The sequence below is a fragment of the Mobula birostris genome, chromosome 30 (assembly GCF_030028105.1).
Source record: "Mobula birostris isolate sMobBir1 chromosome 30, sMobBir1.hap1, whole genome shotgun sequence".
In the NCBI taxonomy this organism is placed as follows: domain Eukaryota; kingdom Metazoa; phylum Chordata; class Chondrichthyes; order Myliobatiformes; family Myliobatidae; genus Mobula; species Mobula birostris.
Genome location: NC_092399.1, coordinates 19,686,785 through 19,713,906, shown reverse-complemented (window position 1 = coordinate 19,713,906; position 27,122 = coordinate 19,686,785). Strand labels below are relative to the sequence as shown.

The 27,122-nt window shown below is 39.1% G+C and overlaps 1 protein-coding gene across 7 annotated transcripts in view; it reads right to left on the bottom strand.

Annotated features, from left to right (window-relative positions):
• LOC140190616 (zinc finger MYM-type protein 4-like) overlaps positions 1-27,122 on the bottom strand; it is a 226,463-nt gene that overhangs the window by 18,464 nt on the left and 180,877 nt on the right. For 3 of the 7 annotated variants that reach the window (XM_072247324.1, XM_072247328.1, XM_072247330.1), the window contains 8 exons: positions 22,443-22,565; positions 19,585-19,628; positions 19,350-19,494; positions 17,693-17,808; positions 8,316-8,487; positions 5,850-6,053; positions 717-820; positions 371-542 (listed from right to left, as the gene is read on the bottom strand). In XM_072247324.1, the coding sequence (XP_072103425.1) occupies positions 371-542; positions 717-820; positions 5,850-6,053; positions 8,316-8,487; positions 17,693-17,808; positions 19,350-19,494; positions 19,585-19,628; positions 22,443-22,565 (1,080 nt within the window). The remainder of the gene's footprint in view (positions 1-370; positions 543-716; positions 821-5,849; positions 6,054-8,315; positions 8,488-17,692; positions 17,809-19,349; positions 19,495-19,584; positions 19,629-22,442; positions 22,566-27,122) is intronic. The other 4 variants (XM_072247325.1, XM_072247326.1, XM_072247327.1 and 1 more) reach the window with 4 other exon arrangements.

Genomic DNA, 27,122 nt, shown 5'->3' with positions numbered 1-27,122 from the left:
ATATAAATTGGTAATAACCTCTAAGGACACTTGCACGCAACCAGCAACATTGCTATATTAGGAAACCTAAAAGCCTAGACACACCCGTTCTCTTGGCATGTACATGACATATGAAAGCCAAAAAAGGGACAAATCTGAAGAATTAAATCAAGAACAGTAAAATTTTGACCACTAGAAGTAAAACAATGATGAATTGTGACTGGAGATATGTAGAATTGGAAGTACACATTTTAAATGGTATAAATGCTAAAACAAAATTTATTTATTTCTGTTCTCTGCAGCAACGAAAAATCTAAATTAAAGAAACAAATGCAGCCCCGAGAATATAAAAGATTCAATCTTTAGATTAATGTCTCTACCAGTGACTCACAGCCAAATCGTAGCTCCTCTGTGGGTTCTCCTTTCTCGTTCCGAAACTGTACCCATCTTTTCCAAGCTTTCACACCGTACATGTACTTCAAAAATAGACCCACATCATTCACTCCAGTTACAGGTTCCTTAGCAACATCTCGGGTGTACCCAACAATAGATTTCTTCCTTCCCTAAAGAGTTAAAAAGGAAAGTTCTCACAGCTCATCTGAAAGTTCAGTGGCAAGAAATAACAACTAATTTATATGTTTTATTCTGTCTTGCCTGCTCAGTGAGTTAGCATATACTTTGAAATTCTTCAATATGAAAGCATTAATCTAATTAGAAGATGTAAAAGATGATCTCACCCGTTTCCTTGGTTGCACAAAGCTATCTTTGTTCTTTGCACGTTGCCTTGCCCTATTTTGCCGCGCTGACGCCATTTGGTCTCGACGTGATGATTCAAAGCTAGCTATTTCAAAAATTAATTTAAAGATTAAGCAGACAAATTCAATCTTCAAGAATCTTGACATTGTTTAAAATTTTTTTTAATTCAGATTTTTGACTGAAATCTCTCTGTGAAATAAATATTGTAGACACTTCCATTGAGCTACTTCCTTCTAAGAAGTAGAAATATTTCCTAATGACTACACCATATTCAACTTCATTCAAAATTCCTCACAACACAGTAAGCTATAACCACATATAACAAACCTGTGCAATAATAAAGAATAAGCTGGGAGTAACTAAAGTTCACATCTTGCAAATATAAGGCTATGAGACTGACGTACCTCTGTCATTACCTCCGAGTCCTACACCAACACTATTCGTGAGGTCTCCAACAACTAGAAACACAATCAGATTAGCCACATAAATATGACGGCTGCTGAATCAAATGTAAATCTGGCTATCCAGTGACCACCAGACTCCCTAAAACCAAGGAAAGTCTGCTTGCCTGAATAAGTGCAATCTCAGCAAAAAACTGGCAACCACCGAGGCATAGCAGTCAACTTGATTTACAACCCATTTATGATCCAACACACATATTCACCTCACCAGTGGTGTACCGCAACCTACAAATCTATGAAACCCACTGCAGCTCCAAATGCTAATTTCAAAATGCAACTTTTACCAGCAGTAAATAATTACAAGTTTCACACCTTGCAATATTCCCTCCAAATCGTGAACTACCCAGATTTAGAAAAATATTGCAGCACCTTTACTGGTGCTGGGTGTAAATATTTGTACTTCCAACCTGGCAGCAGTGAAAGTACCTTAGCTGCACAAAATACTGCAATTCAAATGGATGCCTCACCATTAACTTTCATGAACGATGAAGACTGGGGAAAAAATGCTGGGAAGAAAAGGATTAAAGTATTGTATGAGGAGTGTTTGACCGCTCTGGGCCTGTGCATGCTGGAGTTTAAAAGAATGAATGGGGATTTAATTGAAAGCTATTAAATTCTGAAAGGCAAAGATAGAATGGACATGAAGTGGATGTTTACTACAGTGGACGAGTCTTGGACAACAGGGCAGAGCCTCAGAATACAAGGATGCCCCTTCAGAACAAAGAGGAGAAATTTCAGAAGCTGAATCTGTGGAATTCACTGCCACAGATGGCTGTGGGAGCTAAGTCATTGGGTATATTTAAAGTGGAGGTTGATATGTTCCTGATTAGTTACTGGGAGAAAGCAGGCAAATGGGTTAAATTGGTTTATATGCATTTTGTTCCATTTCTTTCAAGATATTCTGAACCTCACCTAAAAACATAATACATATATTCTGATAATTGTGCATGGTATCACATTCATGGGGAACAGATGAGACAGGTCTGGACGCTTGTCATTACATACTCTCGTATATATATTACAAATTGCAAACATCTCTCCAACATTTTAGCCAGCTGAAGGTGGTTAAAAAAAAAATCTTAGGACAATTAGCCTTTCTGCCAGGAAGCACCTGGTCTTCAACTAGGCTAAAATATAAATTAAGTCACCATATAAAGAATTAATCAACATGAGTCTATAATCACAAAGATACCCTTGGAAAAATTACGTCCATTTGTACTATTGTAATCAACATTTAACACAAACTGAATGTTTGAATATTTAGGACAAAACTCCTACATTAAAGGAGTTGCTGATAAAAATGCAGTTGCTACCTCTCGTTAATGATTAGCTCTAAGAAGCTTGTTTCTCGTGAGCTCAGTTATTAATTTATATACAAAAATAGACATTCATCAATATTTGTCACTGAACAATATACTGGAATATACCTTGGCATATTCCAGCATCAATTCTGAAATGATGTGATGCATTCTGATAATTTTATCTTTTAGCTATATTCCTTCACTCTCTCCTGAATGTTTAATGACAGAATTGGAAAGTTGTTTAGAAGTTGGACTATAAAGGAATAGCATTATTTCTCATTTGATATACAGGACTTCCAAAGTACCTATAGGCTTTGGTAACAAAGCAGCCATCCTGAAATGCGGTGAACCCCTTTTTATGGAAAAAACTTGAACAGCTTTCACAGTGGGTCTGTGACATTCTTATTGTTGCAGCTCTGAACTGAATCTACTCTGAGCATGCACCTAGTACATGGAAGAACTTACTGTGAACATAACTGTATAATAGTAAGCCATTCAGATTCCACAGGCAGGCTTCACCATTTGATCTTAGTTCCAATACCTACCTGCCTCTGATGTTTTACCTCGTCACTATATTGGATAAAACTGTCAATCTCAAGCTTGAAAGTTTAGTCAACAGGGATTTTATTTTGAGTGACTAAAGTTTGATATTTCTGCTCACTTTTATGAAAAGATGCTTCCCAAAGTACCCTGCATTTTGAGATATCCAATCAAATTAATTCCCTGGAACTGAATTACTGAAATCTTGACTAAAACATTTCAATTACATTGCTCTATGTTTAAGAGAATACAATCCAATTACAATAAATCTGTTGCCATTATTGAATAGGCAACAATATAATATTTAATAAATCAATATTGTGACCTACCTAGCAATATGTTCTTCCTGAAATGCAGGTCCAAAGCCACAGCTGAAGTTTGTACAATGCTCCAAACAACAGATGCACAACTTCCCTTTGATTGATATTTTCTACTTGTTCTCTTGCTCTTGGTGCGTTGTGCGCCTGCACATACAATTCCCTTCACTAATCCAGTTTCCAATCACTCATCTTTTAGAAAATATTCCTATTTGCCTTTTTTAGATGCAAATTGGACATTAACTCACAAAGAACTGTATGTCGCAGTTTCACACACACACATTTATTCCCTTTAAAATAGAGACACAAGTGACTCCGAATGCTGAAATCTGGAGAAAAAAATAAACTGGTTGAGGAATGGCTGATGTTTCAGCTACATGACCACCGAGTTCCTCTGGCAGACTGCTTTTTTTTTTGACCCTTTAAAAGTGCTTGGACCTGCCATCACAAACTACTGCTCTCTAGAGTCACGTACAACTTTAGGTGTACAACACTAATCCTGCATCCAAATAAGACAAACTTTTGGCTCCTGGAATAAGAGGATATATAGTGAAATGTTCCCATAAGCATACATTTCCTCAGGACTAAGTGGATATAATACAGTGGTCAACAATAATCACCACAGAGGCAATCACACTGCATCTTCCCATTTACACCTATGACTGCGTGGCTAAGCATAGCTCCAATATACCATATTCAAGTTTGCTGATGACACCACTGTTGTGGGTAGAATCAAAGGTGGTGATGAATCAGCATGTAGGAGAGATTGAACTTTCGGCTGAGTGGTGTCATACCAACAACCTCTCACTCAATGTCAGCAAGACCAAACTGATAATAAACCTCAGGAGAGGGAAATCAGGGTCCTACGAGCGGATCATCGGAGGATCAGAGGTGGAGAGGGTTAGCAATTTTAAATTCTTGGGCCCAACACAAAAGTGCAACTGCAAAGAACGAACAGCAGGTTCTCTACCTCCTTAGGAGTTTGCGGAGGTTCAGCATGGCATCAAAAACTTTGACCAACTTCTATAGGTATATAGTGGAGAGTGTATTGACCAGCTGCATCACAGCCTGGTATGGAAAATCCTACAAAAAGTAGTCAAGTCAGGCCAGTATGTTACAGGTAAAGTCCTCCCAACCATTGAGCATGTCTACATGAAATGCTGTTGTAGGAAAGCAGCATCCATCATCAAAGATACTCACTATCCGGGCCATGGTCGTCTCTCGTTGCCGCCATCAAATAGAAGGTAAGAGGACTTGCACCACCAGGTTCAAGAGTAGTTACTACCCCACAACCATCAGATTTCACTCACTAGCCCATCCACTGAGATGTTCCCACAACCAATGATCTCATTATAAGGACTCTTTATCTTGTTATTTCATGCTTTCATGATTTACTGCTATTTATTTATATTTGCATTTGCACAAACTGCTATCTTCAGCACTCTGGTTGATCATCCATTGTTCCTGTTATAGTTACTATTCTACAGATTGCTGAGAATGCCCTGAGGAAAATTAATCTCTGGGTTGTACATAATGACATATATGTACTTTGATTATTATAAATTTACTTTACTAAGCGGCATCAATGGGGAAAGCAAAAACATTCTGGTAGCTGGGTAATAGACACCTTCAATCTCTCTCTCAATCCCATCTGGCTTTGAGTTATCTTGTAATTTATGGTTTACACTTTGGATCCATCAGTAAGAATCATAGAGCTTGACTGGTTAACAAAAGGCACTGTTGCTTGCCCCTTTCACAAAGGTCCAAGGTCTCTGTAGAAGGCCTTATACCAATTTTGATTTCTAAAAATTCTAAGAGTTGAAGTAAAATTCCATGGAAAACCTGCAGATATTACCACCATGCCTTTCAAAAGGCTGCAACTCCCAAGCCATTAGGTCTTTGAAACTGTTTAGCTTTAAGTCAAAGCATATCATTCATCAAAGATGAATCTGACCAAGGTCACTATATATATGCAGAAACCACAAATAAACAATGAGCAACAAAACTGTGTTTTTCCTCGGTCAGCAAGAACACTGAATGCAATCTAGGATGATAATAATAAATGTATTGAATCCAATACTTTGTCAATTAGCTCAGTCCTGTGATAAACAGCCCGTTTATCCACTGAAATCCATTTGATTTTTGCCTCTGAGTGGAAACAGTAAATGCATTTTGTCAAATGAGATATTTAAGTTTTACTTTCAGATAGAACATGTTAATAAGCCCTTCCAGCCCATCAAGCCCGTACTGCCCAATTATAGCCATGTAAACAATTAACCTACTAACCCTTAAGTTTTTGGAATGTGGGAGGAAACTGGAGCACCCGTTGGAAGCCCATGAGGTAACAGAAAGAACGTAAAACCCCTTACAGACAGTGGCAGAGATGAACCCAGATCACTGGTGCTGTAATAGCATTACGTAAACCATTTCACCATGGTGTCACTCGCAACTTATTCCATGGGTTACAAAGAAACTTAAGTTCTATTACTACTAACCAATTGTTATGTCAGCTTCCAGGTCGTCCTCGAGCTCTTCAGTTGGAGGTGATTGCACTTGTGACTCAGCTGGTAGTGGAGGTGGAGGTAGAGATGCAGATATAAGAGATTGTTTCAAAGTAAAGTTGCTTAGTTCATCCTCCCAGCTGTGGGGTGTAGACACTGCCTCTGATTCAAGATCTCCACTGTATGTGCTACCCTGATCTGAAAAGGGAACCACAATACATAGGGCATTTGTTCAACTTTCCATGTCACATTCACAAAAGCAAAAAACAAAATCAGAACTTAAGATTTCGGGATAAACCACTTACCCCTCAAGCATTTCTTACAACTCAATATCAGTATTGAGATCTTCCCCAGATCTCATCTTCTCTTCCCTGCCAGTTCCCCAAGCCCTCATTCCCCAATCTTTTGAAAATATACTTCCTCCTTAAATATTCTGTGATCGAGCTTCCACACCCTTCCTGGGTGATAAATTCCTGAAGTTCACAACCTTCTGCAAAAGATTTCTGTGGATATCAGTTTTAAATGACCATTCTCCAAACCTGTAACTATTTCCCCTTGTTTGAAGTTCTCCCACTAAAAGGCATCTCAATATCTATCCTATTATGCCTCTTTAAGATCTTAAATGTTTCAACAAGATCTCCCTTAAATCTTCGAAATGCCAAAGAACATAGATACGTTTTCTTTAGACACTCATGAAGGAGCATCCTGCTTATTCCAGGAATCTCTTTGAGCCTTCTCCAAGCATGTTTTTAGCCCATAAAAAAGCCTCATTTAACACTTAGTACATTAATTGCTCTGGGAACTGTATTAATATAGGCCAACATTTAAGCATAATTACTTTATTCGGGCAACTTAAAAGTAACTACACTGGTACACTGTTTGCATTATGGTAGAACAGATCATTCAGGGAGCTGAAGCGAAGTTAAGATAACGCTAAACAGCAACTCCTTTGCTTACATTTTCGGAAACAGCTCTACTTCCATCTTTAATATCTTTATTTTTCCCTTTCAGGGTTCTTTTGAAGACGCTGACCTGAAGTTACACGCTGACTTCCATTCTTGTGGGAATGGGACCCGTTCTCGGGGTTTCAGGACTGGCCGTTGTTCGGCACGCGGAGGGTTCAGCCTGAGAGTCCAGGTCGAATTCGGAAGCCTAAGATCTCGGGGCTCTGGAGTTGGGCGTATCGAGGGTCAGTGTCACGGCACTCGCATGTCATCTGGGGAGTCGGGATATCTGCTGTGGACCTGAGGACCAGAGATCTCTGCGATCTTCAGGCATAGAGTTCGGAGTTTTAACAATGTAAACCAGCAAGTTGTTCGTTATGTCTCCCCACTCGCTGGGAAAATGGAGACACCCTTTTCTCCTGATTAGGGAGAGAGAGAATCTGCGGTATGTTGAATGCCGGGTGTAATGTGAAGTCTTTGGGGTAACTGCAAGTCTATGTACCTTTGCTATTGCTTTGCTCATGCTTGAGTGCTTGGTGACAGTGTCAATGTTTGTCTTTCTTTTGCCGGTGGGGGGAGAGGGGAATTGCTGCTCACTACCGCTTACATGTGGGAGGGAGCTGGGGGGGGTGGAATTTGGGGTCCTTACGTTCATCTATCGTTTATTCTTTGGGGCACGTCTCTGCTTTTGTGGATGTTTGTGAAGAAAAAGCATTTCAGGATGTATATTGTATACATTTCTCTGACATTAAATTGGACCTTTAAACCTTTGATTTCTTTTTAAGTTCTGAGCTAAAATGCTGCATTTGTCTATTCAGAATTAAGTCTAGAATTTTGCAGTTAAGCATTTCTATTAGCTCTAGCCATAAGTTCCATCTCTTGCCATTCACTTCATCCCCTTTTCCAGCTATTTGCGCAGAATGATTAAGATCCTGATGCGCTTTGAAATTATTTAAAATCAAAGGCATTTATTTCTCAAAACATTTCTTGTAAACATGCTTTCATCTTAAAACCTTATCATGGCTAGGCAATGTCCTCTTTGCTGGCTTCCCACCCAAAACAAAGCTCAGACCATTCCCATAAAATCAGCATAGCAGCATGATGTCATGCGAGTAATCTGCTTCCAAGTGCCACTAAGTTTAATAGTGGAGTGCAGATTAATTCCAAGGTACACAATTGTTCCTGTACACACAGCGATAATACCTAGCTGTGCCATGATCAAAACCAAAGTGTTTAAAAAAGTATTCACTAAACTTTTTTAAAATCAACAAGCCCTTGTACTTCTGGGTTTGTTGAAAAATAAAAAAATATGGACATTGTGTAGGTAGGAGGGATTAGTTTTTGAGTTTGTTTAATTTACATTTTAGCTGATGCGACACAACCTGTTCTCACGCTGTACTGTTCTATGTTAAAATATCATCTTCTTACAATTTCAATAAAACATCTAAGATAATCAGATTCCAAGCTAAATGTAGGACAACTTCATAAGAAACAATCCAGTTCAATCTATACTGACCACCATGTGAAACTGTTTTCTCTTTTTCCTCTTCTTCTGCAATCATAGCAGCCATTGTTAGAAGATCTGCTTCAAAGGGATTTGAGGGAATCTTCTCCTTTATTTCCTGGATTGTCTCAATTATTCTGTCTGCACTGTCCAGGGTTGTTGGAATGAACATTGGAACTGGCAGCTGAAATAAAAATAAATTGGTTCTTTCAAAACATCCAGTGCGATTTTTATTTTCATCTCCTTTGCAACAATCACAGCAAGCATTTCACCTGCACATTGTACAGCCTAGTTGACCATCATGACATTTCAAAGGAATAAACGTAAGACCATAAGACAAAGGAGCAGAAGTCAGCCATTAGGCCCATCGAGTCTGCTCCGCCATTTTATCATGAGCTGATCCATTCTCCCATTTAGTCCCACTCCCCCACCTTCTCACCATAACCCTTGATGTCCTGGCTACTCAGATACCTATTAATCTCTGCCTTAAATACACCTAATGACTTGGCCTCCACTGCCGCCTGTGGCAACAAATTCCATAGATTCACCACCGTCTGGCTAAAAAAATTTCTTTGCATTTCTGTTCTGAATGGGCGCCCTTCAATTCTTAAGTCACGCCCTCTCATACTAGACTCTCCCATCACGGGAAACAACTTTGCCACATCCACTCTGTCCATGCCTTTCAACATTCGAAATGTTTCTATAAGGTCTCCCCTCATTCTTCTAAACTCCAAGGAATACAGTCAAAGAGCGGACAAACATTCCACAAATGTTAACCCTCTCATTCCCGGAATCATTCCAGTGAATCTTCTCTGTACCCTCTCCAATGTCAGCACATCCTTTGTTAAATAAGGAGACCAAAACTGCCCACAGTACTCCAAGTGAGGTCTCACCAGCGCCTTATAGAGCCTCAACATCACATCCTTGCTCCTATACTCCATTCCTCTAGAAATGAATGCTAACATTGTATTCGCCTTCTTCACCACCGACTCAACCTGGAGGTTAACCTTAAGGGTATCCTATACAAGGACTCCCAAGTCCAGTTGCATCTCAGAACTTTGAATTCTCTCCCCATTTAAATAATAGTCTGCCTGTTCATTTCTTCTGCCAAAGTGCATAATCATACACTTTCCAACATTGTATTTCATTTGCCACTTCTTTGCCCATTTTTCCAATCTATCCAAGTCTCTCTGCAGACTCTCTGTTTCCTCAGCACTACCGGCCCCTCCACCTACCTTCGTATCATCAGCAAACTTAGCCACAAAGCCATCTATTCCATAATCCATATCGTTGATGCACAATGTAAAAAGAAGCAGCCCCAACACGGACTCTTGTGGAACACCACTGGTAACCGGCAGCCAACCAGAATAGGATTCTTTTATTCCCACTCTCTGTTTCCTGCCAATCAGCCAACGCTCTATCCACGTATGTAACTTTCCCGTAATTCCATGGGCTCTTATCTTGTTAAGTAGCCTCATGTGTGGCATCTTGTCAAAGGCCTTCTGAAAATCCAAATATACAGCATACACTGCATCTCCCTTGTCTAGCCTACTTGTAATTTCCTCAAAAAATTGTAATAGGTTTGCCAGGCAGAATTTTTCTTTAAGGAATCCATGCTGAGTTCTGCCTATCTTGTCATATGCCTCCAGGTACTCTGTAACCTCATCCTTGACAATCGACTCCAACAACTTCCCAACCACCGATGTCAAGCTAACAGGTGTATAATTTCCTTTTTGCTTCCTTGCCCCGTTCTTAAATAGTGGAGTGACATCTGCAATCCTGCAGTCCTCTGGAACCATGCCAGAATCTATTGACTTTTGAAAGATCATCGCTAATGCCTCCACAATCTCCACAACTATTTTCTTCAGAACACGAGGGTGCATTCCATCTGGTCCGGGAGATTTATCTACCTTTAGACTATTCAGCTTCCTGAGTACTTTCTCTGTCGTAATTGTGACTGCGCACACTTCTCTTCCCTGCCACCTTTGAGTGTCCGGTATACTGCTGATGTCTTCCTTGGTGAAGACTGATGCAAAATACTCGTTCAGTTCCTCCGCCATCTCCTTATCTCCCATTACAATTTCTCCAGCATCATTTTCTATCAGTCCTATATCTACTCTCACCTGTCTTTTACTCTTTATATACTTGAAAAAGCTTTTAGTATCCTCCTTGATATTACTTGCTAGCTTCCTTTCATAGTTAATCTTTTCTCTCTTAATGATCTTCTTAGTTTCCTTTTGGAAGCTTTTAAAAACTTCCCAATCCTCTGTCTTCCCACTAATTTTTGCTTCCTTCTATGCCCTCTCCTTTGCTTTAACTTTGGCTTTGATTTCTCTTGTCAGCCACGGTTGCATCCTTTTTCCATACGAAAATTTTTTCTTTTCTGGAATATACCTGTCTTGCACCTTCCTCACTTCTCGCATAAACTCCAGCCACTGCTGCTTTGACGTCCTTCCCGCCAATGTCCCTTTCCAGTCAGCTTTGGCCAGTTCCTCTCTCATGCCACTATAATTTCCTTTACTCCACTGAAATACCGACACATTAGATTTCAGCTTCTCTTTTTCAAATTTCACAGTGAACTCAATCATGTTATGATCACTGCCTCCTAAGGGTTCCTTCACCTCAATCTCTCTAATCACCTCCGGTTCATTACACAATACCCAATCCAGTACAGCCGATCCTCTAGTGGGCTCAACAACAAGCTGTTCTAAAATGCCATCTCGCAGACATTCTACAAATTCTCTCTCTTGAGATCCAGTGCCGACCTGATTTTCCCAATCCACTCGCACGTTACAATCCCCCACAATTATCATAACACTGCCCTTCTGACAAGCCTTTTCTATTTCCTGTTGTAATTTGTAGTCCACATCACTGCAGCTGTTTGGAGGCCTATAAATAACTGCCATCAGGGTCCTTTTACCCCTGCGATTTCTTAGCTCAACTCATAAAGATTCTGCACCTTCCGATCCCATATCACCTCTTTCTAATGATTTAATATCATTTCTTACCAATAAAGCCACGCCTCCCCCTCTGCCTACCTTCCTATCCTTCCGATACACCGTGTATCCTTGGACATTCAGCTCCCAGAGACATGCATCCTTTAGCCACGTCTCAGTGATGGCCACAATATCATACCTGCCAATCTGTAGCTGTACGACAAGATCATCCACCCTATTCCTTATGCTGCGTGCATTTAAATATAACACCTTAAGACCAGTATTTGGTGCTTTTCGCTTTGATTTCACTGCAACTTTATTGCACTGCAACTCATCCCAATGGCTACAAATTTGCCCCATCACCTGTCTGTCTTTCCTGACATCTTTACTGCTCACTATCTTAGATTTATTTCTGTTTTCCCCTTCCTCTGCTCTATCATTCCGGTTCCTCCCCCTGCCAAATTAGTTTAAACCCTCCCTAACAGCTCTATTAAACCTTCCCGCCAGGATATTGGTCCCCTTCGGGTTCAGGTGTAACCTGTCCATTTTGAACAGGTCATACTTCCCCCAGAAGAGATCCCAATTACCCAAGGATCTGAAGCCCTCATCACTAAGCCACAGCCAACCAGCTCCTCAAGGTAGCCAGTGCCCAGGTCTGCACAAAAGATTGAACACAGTATAGAACAATCAACAAATATCTTATTTTACTATTAATAATCTTTAAATCAAAGCTAAGAATATTGAAAGATCATTACCTAAGTAATTTAATAAAAATATTAATTATACTACCTTTAGAAAGCATAAGGGAAATAGTATAAGGATGTTGTATTACTATCTGATTCAAATAATGCTTTTCATCTATGCAACTTGATTTTCTTTTCGACAGAGCTAAATCATTCAGGATAATGAACCAAATCACGCTGACATTCAGATACATCCAAGCATACTCCAGCATCAAGCAGGCACACTGCAAGCCTAGAATACGCCGTGAGAGCTTTGCTAAATCTTGCTTGAAGCCTTCCACTTTCAGGAGTTCCATTCAATTGGCCTTCATTTGGTCCAAATAATTGCAGGCAGACAGGGATTGCAGATGATGAGTCAAATCCATAAGATTTGGCCCAATATCTGAAAATTGCAGAATACTTACACTATCTTGGTGAACTCAAAGAGAAAAAGAAATCAAGCACTTTGTTATGTTATGCTGACCAAATATTTCATAGAATGAATCACAACAGTCCATTGAACAATAACGAATTGACCAACTAAAGTAAAAATGTGGCTATGTCTACACTGCCTTCCATTCTGACTTGAGTCTTAAAATTAATTGACAAGAGGGTATACCAGCCCACTGTGACCATGCCTGTGGCAGGTGAAATATTCAGATAAATCTGACTTCTCAGATCCCAATGCAGACCTGCAGTTTAGAACAATACAAAGCACTCATTCACACCCACCACTACTTGGTTTCCCTCCCTCCCTTCCCCCTCACCTCACCAAAAAAACAAAATTTCTGTCCTTTAAAAACTGTGTTCTTTTAATCCAGGATGAAGAGACTGAGTTTATAAACTTATAATGTTTATAGAAGAAGCCAAAAATGACCTTCTCTTTCTTGCAAAATCTAAAATTTTCAAACTTTATTTTTTGGAATGTATGGAATCCCTTCAACAGAAAGTTTTCAAGCAATGTTCCTCCGGACCAAAATGCACCAATAAAGCACAGCACATAAAACAGAATACTACCACAAATAAGTTAATAAAATATCATTCAAACTACGTGTGAAGTGTGCAACACAGCTTAAAAAGGAAACAGCTTGCTGTCCTAGTGATGAGACTTCAGTGGTAGCAGGGTAGTCACAACCTGGGGGAAGAAGCTGTTACCCAGTCTGACAGTCCTTGCCATAATGCTCCTGGTATCTTCTTCCTAATGGTAGTCAGCCAAAGAGATTGTGGAATGGGTGGCAAGGACACTCAACAATACTATTAGCCCTACGTATGCAACATTCCCAGTAAATGTCACAAATACGGGGGAGGGGGGGAAACATGGGTAATCCTCTCAGCAATTTGTACTATTATCTGTCAGGTCCTGTGGTCTGATCTCTTGCAAACAATGATGCAGCCAGACACGACACTCTTAGTGGTGCCCCTGCAGAACGTTATTAGTATAGGAATGCACGCCTAGACAATGCTATGCCTTCTTGACTGATGAAGAGGTGCTGTGGGTCCAAGTTAGATCACCCATTATGTGCGCACCAAGGAACTTTGTGGTCTTCATTCTCTCTACAACAGAACCATTGATATGCAATGGAGAATGGTCAATGTGCACCTTCCTGAAGTCCACAATCATCTCTTTTATCTTGTCCATGTTGAGACTCAGGTTGTTGTTCTCACACCACTGAGAAGCCTCTCTACCTCCTCTCTGTATGCCAACTCATCAACGTTGCTGCTGAGGCTAATCACTATATTATCATCAAGGAACTTCGTGATGTGACTTGAGCTGGATTTGGCAGAGTGTCGTGAGTCAGTAGCTGGCTGCGCACACAGCCCTGAGGGCACCAATGCTCAGTGTGATGGAGCTTGAGATGTTGCTGCCAATTAGTGCTGACTAGGGTCGGTCTTTCCGTGAAGACCCAGTTACAGAGTGGGATGTTTTGAGTTCCAACAAGGACAGTTTACCCACAAGGCTCTGAGGAATGATAGTGTAAAACATCGAACTGAAGTCAATGAACAACACGTTGATGTATGGGGCATCATTTTCTAGATGGGACAGAACAGAGTGGAGGGCTGAGATTATGACATCATCAGTGGACCAGTTTGAGTGGTAGGCAAACTGGAAAGAGTCCAATGTAGCTGGAGGGTGGGATCTTCTACAATCTATTGAAAACCGCTCATAACATTTCACGATTGCTGAGCTCAGTGCCACTGGGCACTAACAGTTTAGGCCAGTTACTGTTGCTCTCCTGAGCATCAGATTGATGGTGGCTGCGTTGAAGCCTGCAGGAACAGTGGACTGTTGCAAAGAGTTGTTAAAAATGTCTGTTAAGACCTCTGTTAGCTGGGCTGCACAATCCCTCAGCATCTGACCAGTTATGTTGTCCAGTCCCACAGCTTTGTGTCAGTTTCTCCTGGATATGATCATCCTCACTTCGGCTGGAGCCAAACAGGGTGCCTGCTCCTCATGGGGAGAGAGGGCTTTCCTCAATGCCACATCGTTCATTGCATCAAATCATGCATAAAAGGCAATCAAACTCATCAGGAACTGAGGCTTTGCTGTCATAAACAAAGAGGGTGGACTGATTAGATAGATTCTAAAGTGGCTGAGAGGTAGGAAACACAGGATGATGGCTGAAGGTTGTTTCTTAGAATGGAGGCCAAAGACTAGTGATGTGACACAGTGGTTGGTGCTGTTATTTTATTCATTATTTCTAGAAATGATTTGGATACAAATATACGAAGCTTGATCAGTAAGTTTCAGAATGACACAAATTTAGGAGGTTGTTGATAGTGAAGAAGGTTATCATAGATTACAAGGGATCTTGAACAATTAGGGGAGTGGGCCAAGAAATGGCAAATGGACTCCAATACAGCTAAGAGCAAGGCAATGCATTTTGGAAAGTCAAACCAACATAGGACTTATATTATGAAAGGTAGGGCACTAGATGTATTTCAGAACTGAAGAACTTAAGAGTACAGGTGCACAGTTCATTGAAAGTATGTAACATCATAGATAGACAGGGTAGTGAAAAAGGCATTCTGCATGTTGGTCTTCATTAGTCAGAGAGACTGAAAATACGAGTTAACACATATCCTTGGTGAGGGTGCACTTGGAGCACAACACAAAATTTTAGTCACACTGTTATAGGAAAAATGTGTTTAAACTGGAAAGAGTGCACAAAATATGAACATGAGATTTTGCAGATGCTGGAAATCCAGACCAACACAAAATGCTGGGAGAACTTAGCAGGAAATGAATAAATAGTCAATGTTTCAGACTAAGACACTTCTTCAGGGCTGAAACTGAAGAGTGAAGAGACAAGAATAAAACGGTGGGGGAGTGGAAGGAGGGCTAGCTGAAAGGTGATAGGTGAAGCCAGGTGGGTGGGAAAGGTAAAGCAGAGGTGCTCAACAAAGCAGTACCCCAATTTATGTCAGGTCTCACCAATGCAGAGGGGGGCCGTTTTGTCAAGCATCTCTGATCCATTCACCAAAAGCAGAATTTCCCGGTGACCAATCATTTTAATTCCTATCCCCATACCATCATGCCTTTCCATGGCTTCCTCTTGCGCCACAATGAGGCCATTCTCAGGCTGGAGGAGCAACACCTTACACTCCATCTACGTAACTTCGAACCTGACGGCACAAACGTCGATTTCTCAAACTTCCAGTAATGATCTCCCCACCCTCCCCCACCACCAATCCCCATTCCCGTTTCCCTCTCTCACTTTATCTCATCACCTCCCACTGGTGCTCCTCCCCCTTTTCTTTCTTCCATAGCCTTCTGCCCTCTCCCATCAGTTTCTCCCTTCTCTAGCCCTGTATCTCTTACTTTCACCAATCAACTTCGCAGCTCTTTACTTCACCCCTTCCCCCCACTTCCCATTTCACCTATCACTTCATGATTCCTCCTCCCCTTCGCCGTACTTTCTTACTCTGACTTCTCATTTTTTTTCCAGTCCAGATGAAGGGCCTCAGCCTGTACTCTTTTCCATAGATGCTGCCTGGCCTGCTTCCTCCAGCATTTTGTGTGTGTTGCAAGGCTTCCACAATATCACTTTGCACATTCACAAAGCCTTACTCCTCAGTACTGCTGCTAAGAATTTTGGACTACATCAATTTTCCTCAATTATTATTTAAAATTTCTCAGAAAAAAATGAATGACTTTCATCTCATCATAAATTCAGTATTGCAGATATTTGCTGATTATTGTATGACATTTTATTCCACTTGCAACTCCTTAGAAAGTGCAGCATTCTAGGGTAGCACACGGAAAATCCTAAGCTAACGACTAAGCTTGCACACCTTCCAAATGCATAAGAATAGCCATATCCAAAAGAAGAGTCTAATCACCGATCATTGATGTTCAATGCCATTACCTGCATCAAATCCCCCATGTAAACAACCTGGGGATTCGAGTAACAGAAATTCAATCACACTAATCAAAAGCAGATCAAATGTTCAATATCCTGCAGCAAGTAACTCACCCACCACCCCCAAGTACCCAAAAGCCTGTAGTGTACCACCTGTAAAGTACAGCACTGTGACACAGCCTAGGCAATTTGAGCAGTATTTTCCAAATCTATGACTTAAAGATAATAAGTACTGTAAACATCACCACTTACAGGTTCCTCCTTAAGTTTCACACTATATCCCAAGATGGAAATGCATAGCTGACCTTCACTTGGTCTAATTAATGGAATGTCCTACCCAACAGCGACAATAAATACTGGCGGGCAAGATAATAAAAAGCATATCATATGTAGTAGCATTCTTCCACTAAAGTTCAAGATATGGAATTAGTAATGATGTGCCAGTTCATGATATTTGCTAATAGGTTCCACCTGCAATTAGTTTCTTCTTAGCAGAAATACAGTGCCTGTAAAAGTTACTCACCCCACTTGGAAATTTTCATGGTTTATTGTTTCACAACATTGAATCAGAGTGATTTAATTTGGCTTTTTTGACACTCATCAGCAGAAAAAGACTCTTTTATGTCAAAGTGAAAACAGTTTCTACAAAATGATCTAAATTAATTACAAATATAAAACACTAAATAATTGATTGTGTAAGTGTTTCAACATTCAGGCTTGGAGATGCCAGAAACGACTGGGAGTGAAAATGAAATGATTTCACTACTTCAACAAGTCAGAAACTGCTTAGAATTTGAAAGTATCAACAATCAACTTCAATATTATGATGAAAATAAAGACTTGGGAGTATGCAATTGCCAAATACATTGCATGAAGGTAGTCATTATCTACACTTGATATCTGCATTGATTTTGCTCATTGAGTCAACCAAAAGAACATGATAGCGTACACTGGATGAATTCCTCTGACAATAACTATCAGGAACTAATACCCAGTTTTATGGTACTGTAGTAGTATTGATAGTATTTTAATTTGTTCTGTATTTCATTTAAATACACAATTTGTTACTCAGTTAAATAGTTGCCATTTTTTAATTCCTTTTAACTACTTCCATGAAACTTCAGCTAACTGGGCAGCCGCTTAATTGGGCCATAATGTTACTGGTCCCCATGTGTTCCAATTAAGTAGAATCCACTGTATTTAAAATTACAAGATGAAATTACATCAAATTGGTGTCTTTTGACATTTAGGTGGAATTGGAAATCGCAATCACCTCACCTCACTATAATATTTACAACACATACGACCTTTTGCAATATTATCTACAATAGCCAACAACAGACCTAATGACAGTTTTGTGGAAAACTTACAGGCACAGGCATCCCAAGTGGTAATGGTGCAAACTGTGTGTAAAGATGTAGAGGTAAGGGTATATAGACCGGGACAGGAATGGGCAATATGACCACTTGTGTCTTCCAATCCTCATCTAGAAACAAGAGAAGGAATGTAATAACATAACATTTTTTAAAGAAGTTGATTTTACTTTTAATCAATTCAAAAGCTATTCATTAATACAAATTGTCCATTTCTACCAGGAAAGTAATCTATTCCAGAATTTTAAGCCCCATAAATTCTATACTACAATTATAAGGTCATTTCCAGGAAAATAATCACATACATAGACTAAATAAAATTGCAATGTGCCAAATTACTTCATAATTGACAAATGGTGTGCTTCAGATAACAAAAGAATCTATGTGTGATCTTGACCAGACTTATTATGGTGTTTATGAAAGACAAATCAAGCAATTTATTAAGGTTCTACCCCACTCACCTTGCTTAGGACTGTTGCACCTACAAATCCCAGTGTGAACTGCCGCTTATGGAAACAAGATTGAAGAGAATAATACTTACGTGTATCTTGTATCTTTTCATATCTTCTCAGAAGTGACACTGAAACACTTCTTGTACAACTAACAATTCAGATTTATGGACTCAGTAAATTCTTGATTTACACTCCAGCACACTGCAATAGTTTTGAGTTTATTCCATACTTTCATACACAAAAGGAAATGACTACTTCGATAGATTTTATTTTAGATTAAACTAACATCTTGATGGTTATGTGGACTGCAAGAGGAAGCTTCAGGTATTAGTTGTTTTATACAAGGTTACTAGAAATACTACAGATCGACCTTCACTAATCCGACTACCTGTAACCCGGTTCCTTCAGTAATCCAGCACTGATTTCAAATTCTCCACGCAACTGTAATTTCAAATTTCCCAGGCCACTGTTCCAATCTCTGCGCATTGTTTTGGTTGCGCTAGATCTGTTTATGTGTTGGCGCGCTCTTGAAAGCACAGACAAGCGATTCCTGCTTGTTTTCCTGCATTTATTAATATCATTTACGTGAGGCGCAGCTGTCCGGCACCCGCCTGTCTCACTCGCCAGCGGCGGGGGAGCTGGCATGCACTGGGTCGGTCCGCCTTCTCGCACGCCTGCTGGCAGTCACGCACTGCCCTCTGGCATCACCCGTCCGGTGCTCCGTTCTCTTCTGCTTATGACCTCAGATCAGGCGCAGTGATCCACTGAGTTTAAGCATATTACTAAGCGGAGGAAAAGAAACTAATGAGGATTCCCTCAGTAACTGCAAGTGAAGAGGGAAGTTAACTCCTGTACATTTACCTGTACCCTTTATATTATCTATGCCTGTACAGTATATTACTTTATTAAAATTTCGCTTGCTACTCATTCAGTATTTCTGTTTCATTATTATCTAACTTGTACTGATTCACATGATATTTTAAAGGTATGATGAGGCGGTTAGCTATTGCTTAATGTGATCCTTCTGTAATTCGGCATTTTCACTAATCCAGCACTCCTCAGGTCCCAATGGTGCCAGACTATAGAAGGTCGACCTGCATTTCTAATATACTACTTCATAATAAAGAAGTTAAGACATAAGCACATTTACCATGAAGCTATTTGAACAGATATGTATACATGAACATTTATTCAGACATTACCTGTCTGACAAGCCTTGGTCTGAGTAAGTGGTTTACAAGAAGTCGCTTTGGTCTGTGTGATAGGTTTGCACAGCAGTGCTTTATTCTTGAGAACCTTGGGTGGAGCAGAAGGTCGTATTCGAAGAGCTTCTGTCTGCGTGGCTATCTAAATCATTAAAAAAGCAAAGAACTTGACGTAAACATTAAATGCAAACAATTCTAGTTGAAATAAGCGTTAACTAAACTTCTTTCTTACCTCTCCAGTGACCTTAGTTCCTGAATTAGTACAAGTCCCACCTGCTAGAAAGAAAAAAAACACTATAATCTGCTTAGATCAGTAAAAAATTACAAAATTACCCCAAATTAATTTAAATATACCAATAAAAAAACTCAAGAAATTGATGAAATTTATTCTTGTGTAGTGTCATTGATCTGAAATATTAATTCTTATTCTCCAAAGAATGCGGCATGACCTGCTGAGGATTCCCAGCATTTACTTTTTACTTCAGATCTCCTTTCTTTCTTTATTAATTTTTTTATTGATTTATAAAGAGCATATATACAAACAAGAGGAGAGTTAACTCAAATATAACAATACAAACAGAAAGTGAAATAGACATTATCAAAATCATACATAGTATTAAGCTAATATGTAGTACATAATAAAAAAAAGACAGCTAATTCTCCTCTTATCAATTCATGGAGAGAGAGAAAAAAAACCTTAAATTTTTAAATGGGGGGGAACCCCACTACACTATATGAGAAAAGAGGAAAAAAAGGGGACTGGGCAATCCATTATGAGGATACGACCCAAAAAAAAAGAAAGGACTTTCTGATCAAATTTAAAACTTCAAAAAAAAATTGGAAGAGTAATAAATCAAATCAAATGAAAATATTGAATAAAAGCTTGCCAGAGTTGCTCTAAGATAGCAAAAATCCTAGATTGAGTAAACCCTTACTGCAGAAAATAAAAAAGGACGGTGGTATGGCTTTGCCAAATTTTAGAATGTATTATTGGGCAATTAATATTCGATATATTACTTTTTGGATTCATTATTCAGACATACATGAATGTCCTTCATGGCTGGATTTGGTGGAAAACTCAGCGAAGGGCTTCTCTTTGGCCTCTTTACTGGGAGCTCAACTTCCCTTTTTTTTCTAAGATTAGTAGACAAGACTTTAATCCCACTATTGAACATACATTAAGAATTTGGTTTTAGTTTCGTAGATTTTTTTGAGTTAAATAATTTTGATCTTTCTAGTAATATCCACTTCAATTATTTTTTTAAACCATCAATTTTGGATAAGGCCTTTTTAATTTGGAAAACCAAGGGAATAACAACTTTTTCAGATTTGTTTTTAGGGGATTATTTAATGTCTTTTTCTCAGTTAGTGGATAAAAATGATTTATCAAACATACACTTTTTAGATATTTACTTCAGATCTCCACCATCTGCATTTAGTTTATTTTCATCCACTGAATAATGACCTCGCTACTAGTCACTGGAATTCAGAAGAATGAGGGGGATCTCGGTGAAAGCTACTGAAACTTGAGAGTGGATTTAGAGAAGACATATCCTATAGTAAGGGAGTCTAGGGCCAGAAGGCACAGCCTCAAAATACAAGGACATTCCTTTAGACAGAGATGAGGAGGAATTTCTTTAGTCAGGCAGTGGTGAATCTGTGGAATTCACTGCCACAGGTGGTTGTACAGGCCAAGTCATTGGGCATAAATTAAGCAAAAGTTGATAGGCTCTTGATTAGTAAAGTGTCAAAGATCAAAGGGAGATGGCAGGAGAATGGGTTGGGAGAGATATTAAATCAGCAATGATGGAACAGCAGAGAAGATTTGATGGGTCAAATGGCATAATTGCTCTCCTATGTCTCATGTCTCTGCCTTATGTTTCTAATTATCTGCCCAAGAGATAAAGCTTACATTTTCATAGATCTGTAATGCAGACAAGGAAACAAGATTTATCAACAATGTGGAGCATAAAGGCAAAAAAGACTGAAATAAGTATATTCTAGAAATGGTTCCATCACTAGATTACGGTTGCTTTAGAAAGTTTTCTTGAAAGGGGATTAAAGCCATATTAGCAGTCATTGTAAGTCCACCAGAAAGCAGGAGAGAAACTATGATTACAAGAACAGACATGAAGTACTGCAGTCATTGTCAATGAAATACCGAAGTAAACAAGGGTGAGTTTAGCACAAGATTTTGAATTTTGAATTATGAAAGTATTAAACAGGAAGAAACTGATGAGAAGTACTAGGGATAATCTGCAACTGCCAAAAGGCAAAAAATATTTTAAAAACCACAGATGATGGAAATTTGAAATAAAAGCAGAAAATGTTGGGAATACTCAGCAGGCCAAGCAGTAACTGTGAAGAAAAAGTGTTATGGGTTTATGTCAATATACTTTAATCGGAAATAGAAAAATTGGAGAAATGAAACACTGAGGAAAAAAAAAATGTGTTAGCAGCCAGGCTTGTATGGTTTTTCTTATTCCAGTAGGTGTTAAAAGTATGATAGGTTTTTCCAGAAGGAAGATTGCATTTTTAAAGAGGATAGCATGAGAAACAAGAGTTTAGCAGATTAGAAATCAGTTTTGGATTCATCAATCTGCATGCATATGAAGCGTAGAAAGAAACTTTGCCATGTATTTATACTCCTCTATTCAAGTTAAATGAACGGAATTTTAAAAAAACAAGTCAGGTCCTCTACTTGCTCAGTAGTAAACAGCTTATGATGCAAATTGCAAATGCAGGTCAGAGTTGATATTTTCATCAACGATGGGTCGCCAGAATCAAGATTCATTCCATTCTTTTTCACTACCCAGAGAAGAAAAACTATCAATAGCAGAGAAGATACTATGACGAGTCAAACTACCATACCAGATCAAAGCTGGTTGCAAGGACCAGTAGTTGCTACTTAGTAAATGTTGTGCAATTTGAAAACTTCCTGTCAAAGATATTGAAGATAAAAAAAAACACCAAATAGAAAGAAATGCTGAGCGAAAGCCATGAATGCTCCTTCAGTATCATTCAACAAGTCGCTACCTCCTTGCTACAGAATGGTAAAATATTAGTTGAACCTTTTTGCAGCCTTCATACCATTTAAAGTTGTTGTTGAACTGGCAGTATTCTGTACAGGTGGAGAGCTTGCCAATGATATCACATTTGCTATAACAGGAGTTGGCTCTTTTCTCTGACTGCTGGGAACATTTGGTACCGTTACTGTGAAGGAAGACAGTGATTTTCCCGTTAAACGTTAAGCAACCATACAACTTCTTTCAACTCACCTACATTCACAGCTATCAACTAAAGCCAATTTTAAAAAAATATTTGAAGGTTTTAATTATATGAGGATCAATGTAATAGGACAAGATGCATTCACCTCCAGCTGGCTGTCTTATAGACAAACAATTCAAAGTAAATTTTATCATCACATATGTTAACAGGGAGAAGGCAGGAAAATGAGTTGAGAAGGATATTAAATCAGCTATGATGAAATGGCAGAGAAGGTTTGATGGGCCTAATAGCTTAATTGCTCTCTTAAGTCTCAGGTCTATGTCTTATGTTTCTAATTATCTGTGTAAAAGATAAAGCTTACATTTTGCTAGATCTGCAATGCAGACAAGGAAACAAGATTTAACAACAATGTGGAGCATAAAGGCAAAAAAGACTGCAATAAATACAGCGGCATGCAAAAGTTTGGGCACCCCTGTGCAAAATTTCTGTGACTGTGAATAGTTAAGTTAGTAGAAGATGAACTGATCTCCAAAAGTCATAAGGTTAAAGATGAAACATTCTTTTCAACATTGTAACCAAGACTAGTGTACTATTTTTGTTTTGTACAATTTTAGAGTGAAAAAAAGGAAAGGAGCACCATGCAAAAGTTTGGGCACCCCAAGAGATTTGAGCTCTCAGGTAACTCTTACTAAGATCTCGGACCTCAACTAGCTTGTTAGGGCTATGGTTTGTTCACAGTCATCGTTAGGAAAGGCCAGGTGATGCAAATTTCAAAGCTTTATAAATACCCTGACTCCTCAAACTTTGTCCCAACAATCAGCAGCCATGGGCTCCTCTAAGCAGCTGCCTAGCACTCTGAGAATTAAAATAAATGATGCCCACAGAACAGGAGAAGGCTATAAGAAGATAGCAAAGCACTTTCAAGTAGCCATTTCCTCAGTTCCTAATGTAATTAAGAAATGGCAGTTAACAGGAACGGTGGAGGTCAAGTTGAGGTCTGGAAGACCCAAGAAAACTTTCCGAGAGAACTGCTCGTAGGATTGCTAGAAAAGCAAATCAAAACTCCTGTTTGACTGCAAAAGACCTTCAGGAAGATTTAGCAGACTCTGGAGTGGTGGTGCACGGTTCTACCGTGCAGCGACACCCGTATAAATATGACCTTCATGGAAGAGTCATCAGAAGAAAACTTTTCCTGCGTCCTCACCACAAAATTCGCGTCAGAAGTTTGCAAAGGAACATCTAAACAAGCCTGGTGCATTTTGGAAACAAGTCCTGTGGACTGATGAAGTTAAAATAGAACTTTTTGGCCACAATGAGCAAAGGTATGTTTGGAGAAAAAAGGGTGCAGAATTTCATAAAAAGAACACCTCTGCAACTGTTAAGCACGGGGATGGATCAATCACGCCTTGGGCTTTTGTTGCAGCCAGTGACACGGGGAACACTTCACTGGTAGAGGGAAAAATGAATTCAATTAAATACCAGCAAATTCTGGAAGCAAACATCACACTGTCTATAAAAAAGCTGAAGATGAAAAGAGGATGGCTTCTACAACAGGATAATGATCCCAAACACACCTCAAAATCTACAATGGACTATCTCAAGAGACACAAGCTGAAGGTTTTGCCATGGCCCTCACAGTACCCCGACCAAAACATCATTGAAGATCTGTGGATAGACCTCAAAAGAGCAGTGCATGCAAGACGACCCAAGAATCTCACAGATCTAGAAGCCTTTCGCAAGGAAGAATGGGCTAAAATCCCCCAAACAAGAATTGAAAGACCCTTAGCTGGCTACAGAAAGCGTTTTCAAGCTGTGATATTTGCCAAAGGGGGTGTTACTAAGTACTGACTATGCAGGGTGCCCAAATTTTTGCTTCGCGCCCTTTTCCTTTTTTGTTATTTTGAAACTGTAAAAGATGGAAATAAAAAAGTAATCTTGCTTAAAATATTTTTTTAAAATGTGTCATCTTTAACCTTAAGCCTTTTGGAAATCAGGTTATCTTTTACTCGCTTAGCTATTCACAGTAACAGAAATTTGGACCAGGGGTGCCCAAACTTTTGCATGCCAATGTATATTCTGGAAATGGTACCATCACTAGATTATGGTTGTTTTCAAAATTCTTTCTTGAAAAGGGATGACAGCCACATTAGCAGTCAATGCAAATCCACCAGAACATAGGAGAGATAAACTATGATTACAAGAATAGGCATTAGATACTGCAGCCATTATCAATGAAATATGGAAGAAAAAGAAGAGGTTTAGCACAAGATTTTGAATTATGAAAGAGTATAAATACGTAGAAACTGATAAGAGGTATTGTGGATAATCTGAAACTGCCAAAAAGCAAAAAAATACATTGAACAACAAATTTTTTCGAAAATGTTGCTTCCTCAGAACTTTTTTTTGTTTATGATAGACCACATAAAGCTGAACAGAAATATAATTTCAGACTACTTACATCATGTAGGAATTTGGAAAGACAAGAAACTATCTTTTTATTAAATATAATATGTGTAATTACATCACAGTGCTGACTCTGCAATAGTTCAACTAAGCTAAAGCTGTTTTGTTGATAATTTTCATTTGTACTCAGTGTCTGAGGCTTCTTGCTTAAGTGTTCGACGATACTCAGCCAGTACTGTTGGATTCCAGTTGCCCCGATACTGTTCCTCCATGACTGCAATATCCTGGTGAAACAGGACATGCTCGTCACTGACAGTGCCATGATTCACACAGAAGTCATCTAAATGGGTATGCAAAAAATGAAATCTTTAGTGGAATGTTGCACTTCATGGTTTTGTATGCTGGAAGTATGCTGTCAACCAGCTGCATGTATTTTGGTGCTCTACAACTGCCTAGAAAATTTTTCCATGCAATTTTCTCTGGTCCCACTGGAAGTTCTTTGAACTGCCTGTCGTTGATGACCTGTTTGATTTGTGCACTAACTGAAATGCCTTCCTTAATCTTGGCATCAGTTATTCTGGGAAAAATCAGTCTCAAATATCAAAATCCTTCAAAGAAATTTATAGCCTTTATAAAATCTGTCCTGCCATGCAGCATCCACTCTGCCTAAGCATGCCTGGACAAGACAGAAAACTTTTCAGCTTACATTGTGGGCAACATTTTAATTGACTTGAATAAGAAATTTAAATAACAAGTATAAGCACTTTCAAAAAAAATGGTGTGTGACAGGGAAATTTCAAGGTGATTTTCATGATCAGCAGCCCAAAATCCATAAGATACACCCAAAAGTATTCAGGAAGCAAAATCTTTGTTGTCCAGTGATATATAAAAAAACTATGGGTGGGAGAAATTTGAAATAAAAGCAGAAAATGTTGGAGATACTCAGCAGGCCAAGCAGTAACTTTGACAAAAAAGTGGTCAATAATCTTTGCTCAGAAAAAGAAAAAGAAAAAAATGAAGCAGTGAGAATAAACATAAAGTGTTGGCAGCCAAGTCTGTGTAAGTCTTCTTACTCCAGTTGGTGTTAAAAGGCTGTAAGGTTTTGCCAGAAGGGAGATGTGTCTGCATATTTAAAGAGGACGGCATTAGAAACAGGAGTATAGCACACATAATGTACTACGTGCATGTCAACTGTAGAAAGAAACCCTTGCCATGTATTTATACTCTTCTGATCACGTAAAATCAATAGAATTTAAAACATAATAATTTCAGGCTCTTAAAATTTAGACTTCTACCACTATTTGGTCTGTAGGAAATTGCATGTAAGAGCAATATATCTGTTCTTCATTTACTTTGTATGCTGTGTTGTGCGTTTGGTATGTCTATTGTGGCAACTATTCATATTGGTGGAGCTTGGTAAAAGCAACAGGAACAAGTTACGTATCCTTGCTTATTTCATGGCAGTTTGTCGCTTGGGACTGATGGAGGTCTTTTTTGATCACTTAATATTGCTTCAAGATTATGTGTTTGCTAATTGCTAATAAGGGATCATATATGGGTTTGCACTCTTCAGAACAATCATTTCATTGGAACTGAAGGTTTGCCGTGCAAGTATAACAAGCCCGTGGATTCGTTTTGCCTCAATATTTTGTCAGCAAAGATGTCAACAGTTATATCAAATGAACATCAGCACTCGGATGTGTCCGAGAAACTGGAAGCACCAACCTGGAGCCGCTTGTAGCTGGCAATGGCCTTCTTTGTTGTTTAACACTGTGTTTGGATTGGAAATACAGTTTCGAAGTGGACAACATTGCCATGTCCAACTAGGTTGGATTGGAAAGCTCTATAGTGCTGTTACCCTGAAGTGTTCAACTCTTAATTCTGTTGAAATGCTGAAGAGTTGAAACAATTGCTTCCATTGTTGAAATGCTACATTGAAACTGCCATTGTTTTATCTCATTTGCGCACTTGGAAGACAAAATGAGCTAGAAGCAGAGGTCTTGAAGCCAAGAGAGAAATGATCATGTGATGTTGAAGCAACACACACAAAATGCTGGTGAACACAGCAGGCCAGGCAAATGTTGAAGGTCAGTTTCCTCTGGGAAATAAAAATATTTACAAAGATAAAGAACAGGCTGT